At 46.9% G+C, this 7,744-nt stretch overlaps 1 protein-coding gene across 1 annotated transcript in view; it reads left to right on the top strand.

Moving 5' to 3' along the window:
• URB1 (URB1 ribosome biogenesis homolog) overlaps positions 1 to 6,045 on the top strand; it is a 42,211-nt gene extending 36,166 nt beyond the window's left edge. The window contains exons 32-39 of the mRNA XM_048288445.1: positions 187 to 298; positions 596 to 702; positions 1,236 to 1,379; positions 2,017 to 2,126; positions 2,683 to 2,859; positions 3,195 to 3,436; positions 4,174 to 4,770; positions 5,360 to 6,045. Of these exons, the coding sequence (XP_048144402.1) occupies positions 187 to 298; positions 596 to 702; positions 1,236 to 1,379; positions 2,017 to 2,126; positions 2,683 to 2,859; positions 3,195 to 3,436; positions 4,174 to 4,770; positions 5,360 to 5,571 (1,701 nt within the window). The 3' untranslated portion in view covers positions 5,572 to 6,045. The remainder of the gene's footprint in view (positions 1 to 186; positions 299 to 595; positions 703 to 1,235; positions 1,380 to 2,016; positions 2,127 to 2,682; positions 2,860 to 3,194; positions 3,437 to 4,173; positions 4,771 to 5,359) is intronic.
• The last annotated feature ends 1,699 nt before the right edge of the window (positions 6,046 to 7,744 follow it).

The raw sequence follows: 7,744 nt of genomic DNA on the forward strand, positions 1-7,744 counted from the left end.
GGAGAGAGAAAGTGGGAAATGTGTTTTAGAAATTCTTAGGAATTTTGTTTGTAGGAATGGAAATCTTGATGGAATTGATATTTGACCTACGGCCTGTGAAATGTCCCAGAAGCTGATTTATGTATTCATGCTCCTGTTGTGTTCATTTGGGCTATGGTTCAGGCTTCTCTCCCTGGGCTCTTGCAGTTGCTGTATCTCTTGGATGCTGTGCAGAATGGAATTGGGCAGCCAAACCTCAGGTTCACCTTCTCCCTGACCCTCTACATTGCTCGTGTGGCACAGCAGATCCTGAAGCCAGGTACTGGAACTTCCTGCGTGTGTCACTGTGAGGGTGAAAGACAAAGCCATGAGGAATGCTGATCTCCTCACCTGCTTTGTGCTCATTCACTCTTGACCGAGCTTTTCATTCTGGGGAAGAAAAGGGGAGGGATGGGCAGCAATATCATGAGCCTCAGAGCAAAGGCCTTCTGCAGTTCCTGGGCTGTTCTCCTAGCTTGGAACACTACAGCACAGTACAGCTTCCATTTGTTGTTGTCCATGGTTGTGGATTGGGAACGTTGTCCTCCTCCACAATAACAGCTTTTTCTCTTCACAGAGGAGCACATGTATATAAAGGTAAACAGATTCCTTCTGTCACACCAGTATTTGGACCTGAGGAAAGTACCAGGTTTTTTCCAGCTTTTCTACAGTTTTGATTTTGAGGTAAGAGTCCCATTTTAGGTATCCAGTAATTCTTCAGAAATTTATAGTAAAACACCATAAAAATATAATGAAATCTCGTTCTCCCACAGGTGGTTAATTAGAGGCATCTTTGTTTTGTTTCGTGTTGGAATTAAAAATGTTATTTCTGCAGGATTTTTGTTGTTTTCTTAATACTAACACACAATGGGTTGTGCTGTGTGTGCTCTGTGAGCACAATAAGCAGAATGTTCTGCCCCAGCTAGTTTACGTTCATCTTTGAGGTTAGATTAGTAACGTTGACTTCAACTCAAGTGTTTTAGTAACAGCAACATTTAAAATTCCGTTTCCACTGCATGTTTGGGCTGCAGACTGACTGTTCCTGATGGATGTTAGTGATTAAATTTGATAGGAATGGAAATGGAAAGGTCCAGAACAAGCCGTGGTAAGCCCTGAGCTGGCACTCACAGGGAACCAGGGTTTTGTGCTCTTAAGAGCAGGTATTATTTGGGAATGTCTAAATGTGTAATAGTGGTATTTTTCTCTGTGGCTTCCAGTACAAAACAGAGCGTGAGTGGATCCTCAGATTTCTTGGGGAAGGGCTGCGTGACAAGCACTGCTATGAGCTTTATGACTACCAGAGGATTTTCCAGATCATTCTTTCCTTTTTCAACAGTCCTTTGTGTGATGAGGGCTCCCAGGTAAGAATTTAAAAAGAAAGCACCATGAAACCCCAAACCACAGCAGTTTGCATAGCTTGGAGATCTCAAGTACAAAGCAGAAAGGAGCAGCTGACTCTGCCTTTGCCCTCTTGAAAATCTGTTCCTTGTTGATTTTGTGTGTGTGTGGAGGGGGAAATAATTGCTTATGTCTAAACCAGTAACATCATTATCCCCTGAAACTGGAACAGGTTCCTGCCATCATGGAGCCTCGTGTGAGTACCGTGGTTTTGCTCCTACAGTCAGGACCTTTTCTTTTTTGGGGATCTCTGTTCCCCAGCCAGCACATTTGTTACCTGAACAGTGCTTCAGCAGGAGGGAAACTCACGTGCCAGGAGCTCTCAGGTTTGGTGGCATCCACTCTGAGTATTTCAGGTATCAAAGCCTTGAACAAAAAGATAAAATTGTCTTGCTGCCTGAAGAGTTCTTGTAAGAGTAGCACCTGTGGTATGAAGCTTTGAAAGGAGAATGTCTTTTCCCTGGGGTTGCTGAGAGCAGGTGGTGTTCATTTTGCCTGGAAGTTGATCAGATACCGGTCAAATTGCCAATTCTAAGCTTGATAGTTAGATCCTGACTATTTCTGATTCTGTAAAAGAACAAGTTATATTTTCTGTTTCAGAGTCGTATTCTGGAGATATTACAAAGTGCTGCCCATGTCACCAGAGCTGCCTATGAGCTGATACAGGATCACAGCCTCCTCACGTGGGTCTTGCACAGCTTAGAGAAAAGGTAACCAGAGAAGTACAGGAGAGATGGGAACAATTTTACTGCACACACTAGAATAATTATGTGACTGAGTATGAAAACAAGGGTGACAGACAAGGAGACAGCTGGGGGCACCAAGGACTGTGCTGGCAGAATTTGCTGAACTCTGAGGTGTCCCTTGTGTTTTTGAGAATAGAATCAAGATGCTTTCAGGTTGTGGTGGGAGGGGCTTCATGGTTTGGAAAACACTTCCTTGAAAAACTGAGAAAGCAAAATGGAACCTTGTATTGGTGTCTTCACCTTTTAAATTTCAAGCACCCTCGGTTCGCATCCTGTGGCAGGACCTGCTGCACAGGAAGTGGCACAGTAATGGATTTGAGCAGTCTAGAACATTCCTTCTCTCCTTGCCTCTCCCTGACACACACACAAAACCTCTTCTGCATAGAATGCCCTGACACGTTGCGGCAGGTGCACCAAAAGTGCACTAGAATATGCCCCCCTGTAGGTGATGAACCAGCTCCTGGTGAGGATCTGCCTTCCAAATGTGTTTTTCCTTTTTTTGTTTTGTTTTGTTTTTCAGGTTTCTGGAAAACAAGGTGATAAATAAAATTATTTCCTTACTCCATACTCTGTGGCTAACAAATTTAGGAGACAAGAGAGAAAACAAGAGTCAATCCCAGGAAAACAGGAAACTTCTTCCTATTCAGCTTGTAAATGAATTTCTATATGTTTTGGTCACGTTAATCAAACATATTCAGTAAGTCCCTTGTTTGGTTTTTTATTTTAGTCCGTTTGCATTTCATCCTCTATCCGGTTTGAACTTTTTTAAGGCCAGATGTATTTCTTTATCTCTGGTAGATTAATGCCTTTTGTCACCTTCAATTTGAATGTTGAGTAGTGAATTTGGATGAGATTTTTTTGACAGGAGGGTTTAGGTGTTTGTGTACATGGGGAATAAAGTAAACTTTGATGCACAGTTGCTGTCAAGTCCTATGTCCTTAATTCCTGGCCTTTCTGACAGTAAGGATTAAAAACTGTACTTATTAATTAGCATGCAGGAAATTATGTGGCACTTGTGTTGTCTTTTGACAGGACTAATGTAGATCTGGCCAAGCTGACTGAGTTCTTCAGCACCCTCAGCTCTGTGCTGGAATACCGTGCTGTGGTTGTTGAGGCTTTTAGGGAGATGAGGCGTTTCACGGTGAATGACAGCATCCTCTCCAGCAGGGAGCTGCTGCTGCTGCTGCATAAGTGGAGCCTTGTCAGCAAAGACCTGCAGCTGCAGGAGGACCTGCAGGCCCTGGCTCAGAAGTACCAAAACAAAGAATTGCTCAGTAAGTGCTAAAATACTTCAAGGAAGGCATATTTTGTTGCAGCTGTTACAAACCAGCAGTACAAGTGAGGCAAACTTCTCTGGAAATAGTACTAATACCTTCTGTCAGACTGATGTAGCTTGAGGGAGGAGGAAAGGAAATGGAAAGCCATTTTTCAGATCTTCCTTGTGGTGATTGCTAACCTTAACACACTCTGGAAGCTGTGGAGAAACACAGTTTAAAACGGGAAAGAGCTTTAAAATGAAACAGTTGCAAATCTTGTGACGGGCTTTGAAAAATGGTATTCTTTAATGAAATCTTGAAACAAAAGGCCATGCCTGGAGGCTTTGTGCTCAAAGGTTTGAATCATTCTGCGTGTGGATGGGGATCGCAATAAATAGATAAAACAAGTGAAAACTGAATAATTGACTTTTCTTGTTGTCATCAGTGTTTGAAGAAAGGAAAAATATAGCAGGAGTTGTGTGACTTCTCTCATTCTCTCTGTGAACAAAAAGTGCAAGGAGCTTGGGAGTGGGAGGTCTTAAAACAACACTGGTTTCCTGCAGCAGCAACTGCTTTTGGTGCACATTAAAGCTTCTGTAGGTGTGTTTAAATGTTCTGGATCAGTTAAGAAAGTATCATGCATTTAAGGAATACTGTAAAAGCTTTAGCTTTTCTAAAGTTTCTCTCACCCTTTAAAACTTCTCAGACCTTTGGAGTATCTGATGTGTGTTTTGGTGGTGGTTTTCTTCTTACAGAAAATATTAAAGACAAGAACAAACCTCAAGTCTCATCTCACGTGTATCGTTACACTCAGAAGAACAAGGTGGAGGAAGATGACACTGCTGCAGACCTGGAAGTGTCTGAGCTGGAGAAATGCAGAGAACATCTGAATTCCATCCTTGCCCATTGGGAGCCTACTTTCCCAGCACCACCCTCCAAACAGGGAGGGGAGACCCTGAGACCCAGCGAGCCCGGGGTTGAAGCAGTGGCTGTCACCTGTGCGTCCACTCATGTCGTCACTAAGTGGCTGGTGAGGTCCCTGGCTGAGCAGAGCCTCCTCAGGGAGCAGGATGTGTCACCAGCGCTGCGGTGGCTGCGGAACCGCGTCCTGCCGCACCCGGCAGCCGTGCGGGAGGTGCTCAGGGATGAGACACTGAGGAACAACCTCTTCAAGCTTTACACCCGGCTCTGCCAGGCCAGCAGCATCTCAGCTGGGCTCTCCAAGGAGCTTGGTGTGTTCAGTTCCATCATGCTCCAGCTCATGGAGGAGCAGGGCCTGGCCAGCACCTTCCACGAGCTTGTGAAATCCCTGTGCCTGTCAGCAGCAACAGAAGAGGATGTGAACAGGACAGGTGACTTGACTTGCTCTTATCACTCATGTGACGAGGCAATGGTGGGAGGAAGTAGGAAGTTCCATGGCTTTTTTAATCCATTTAACTAGTTTTCCCATATCCACCCAGGCTCATAGCTTCCCAAAGGAGAAGTTGTTTCTTTGGTGGGATGGGGACAGGGGTGGGCAGCACAGAGCATGGTCACACTGTGTGGTTTTCTGACAGTACAACACTCACACTCCCTCAAAGAAACTTCCCTTTCAAGGACTAAAATGGAACAAAAGGTATTAAAAAAACAGAACTCCAAGAGGGAAGATAGTCTGCAAGGAACAAGTCTGCATGGGCTTGGATGCTGATCCATGTGCTGGTCAATGGTAGCAGATGACAGGTCAGTTTCAAGCTGTTTTATTTAACAGGAAACTGGTTTGTTCCTTCTTGTGAGGAGGATCATTGGCTTTGCAGGGGCAAAGCCACCCAGATTGTCCATCTAGGAAAAGAGTTAGGGAACTCTTTTAAAACATAGGCCTGGAGGTAAATGGCTTGGTTTGGTATTACTGTGTGGAAATAGAAGAATATTTGCTCTGATTTTTCTCTCGTCTCTCTTCCACAGCTGTTTCTGTATTCCTGACTTCCGTTTACATCGGGGACATGTGGCTTGGAGCACAGGAGCCGGATATGTTACTTACCCATGTCAGATTGGTCTGCACTAGTGCAGCTTATGAATTACAGGATGACTTCGAAACTCAGACACGAGGAGAAGAAACTATTATGTCTCTTTGCAAAAAAGTCTGGCTACATCAGGGCATTAATTCAGGGAACTAACCCTTCATCTTTAACGTTCTGTGCTCTGCCATCATCACTGAGCCATGAAAGCCTCCTGAGCTGTTCATAAAGATCAATATTTTATTAATGTGTGCAAACTCGGGGAAGATTTTATTCAACATCTCTCAGTGGGACATTAAAGCTCCAATTTCTCTTCAAGAGGCTGAGACACAATATTACTTATATCATTTTTATTACAGGCATTTTTAACTTTTTGAAGAACCAGAAAGACTGTGTACATGTGTTGTTAAAATCCATCTTCTCTCCAATATAGGATGGGAAACAAAGGCTGCAGAGCTTCCTACGGTGAGGTGTAAGTGCAAATAAGGAGGAGCCAGAGGTTTAGTCATGATGATTTACTATTTCTTGAAGAACTGGGTTGATTTCATGATACCAATACCAGTAAGAATAGAAGAGTGAACTTGGGAATCGTGGTGGTCATCTTGGGTTTAAATTAAATGGCTTTTAAAAACATTTATATCAGAACTGGTCTCTTTTTATTTCCTTTTTTTTTTTTTAATTAAAAAAATTTAAAAGCCCTGACCCATCACTGCTGCTGCAATGTGCAACCACTGCCCATCTGATCACTTGGAACAGGTGAGAGATGGAACTAAACCCCAAAGGATTTGCTGCTCATTGATTATGCATGAGTTTTATTGGGAATTCCCTGTGAACTCTGATCCATTGTTCATGAATGTGGCCTTGAGGGTAGTTGAACATGCTCGTCCAGACTGGCACCCATGCAGTGCCAGAATGTGAACATTTGAAATGTAAACCAGGATTTATTAAATTGACTCACAACTGTGTGCTGTTCCCAGGTCCTTTGTACAAATTCTGCAGGGAAAAACCAGAACTGCACATTCTTTGTGACATGTATTGAATTTTTTGGGAGGATAAATAAAAATGAGATGCAAATTAGGGAATTGCTTCTAGAGCTAAGTATTCTTGTCCAAAAAGAGCCATCAGCTCTGTATCAAGACTTGAGTTAAAAATATTATTTCTTTAAGAAGCTGCATGCCTCTGAGAGGCTACGTTTTGTGTAATGTAGATTTCCTAGGGGCTGACATCAGGTGGCCCCGAGTTCCGCCGAACCGAGCCGAGCGCCGCCGAGCGCAACGAGCGGCCCCGAGTTCAGCCGAACCGAGCCGAGAGCCGCCGAACGACCGAGCCCGGCCGAGTTCAGCCGAACCGAGTCGAGGCTCGCCGAACGACTGAGCCCCGCCGAGTTCAGCTGAACCGAGCCGAATGTTGCCGAACGACCGAGCCCTGCCGAATTTTGCCGAACCGAGCCGAGCCCCGCCGAACGACCGAGGTTTGCCGAATTCAGCCGAACCGAGCCGAACGTTGCCGAACGACCGAGCCCTGCCGAATTCGGCCGAACCGAGCCGAGCGCCGCCGAACGACCGAGCCCCGCCGAGTTCAGCCGAACCGAGCCGAGTGGCGCCGAATTCAGACGAACCGAGCCGAACGTTGCCGAACGACCGAGCCCTGCCGAATTTTGCCGAACCGAGCCGAGCCCCGCCGAACGACCGAGGTTTGCCGAATTCAGACGAACTGAGCCGAGCTTCGCCGAGTTCAGACGAACCGAGCCGAATGTTGCCGAACGACCGAGCCCCGCCGGGTTCGGCCCAACCGAGCTGAGCGCCACCGAGCAGAACGAACGGGCCCGAGTTGAGCCGAGTTGAGCCTCGCCGAAGCGAGCCAAATGGAGCTCAGCCGAAACCAATCGCCTGCTCTCGTGACCATTAATTAGCGCGAGGGCAGTCACTGCCTAATGAACTCCTGCCCGACCCTGCAGTGCCGTCCGTAGCCGCGCGATGGCCGGGCCGCCCGCCCGCGGGACGGGGCAGCGGGAAAGCACCGAGCTCTGGGTGTTTAACGTGAGGCGGCGGCCGCTTTCCCGCGCAGCGCCTGGGCCCGGCCGGCGCCGCCGAGCCGACGGAGCGTTGCCGAGTTCGGCCGAACCGGGCCGAGCGGCGCCGAGGGCAGCGCCTGGCCCCGAATTCAGCCGAGCCGAGCCGAGCTTTGCCGAACGACCGAGGTTTGCCGAATTCAGCCGAACCGAGCCGAACGCTGCCGAACGACCGAGGTTTGCCGAATTCAGCCGAACCGAGCCGAGCCCCGCCGAATGACCGAGCCCCGCCGAATTCGGCCGAACCGAGCCGAGCCCTGC

Source organism: Corvus hawaiiensis, chromosome 2 (assembly GCF_020740725.1).
Source record: "Corvus hawaiiensis isolate bCorHaw1 chromosome 2, bCorHaw1.pri.cur, whole genome shotgun sequence".
Taxonomy (NCBI): domain Eukaryota; kingdom Metazoa; phylum Chordata; class Aves; order Passeriformes; family Corvidae; genus Corvus; species Corvus hawaiiensis.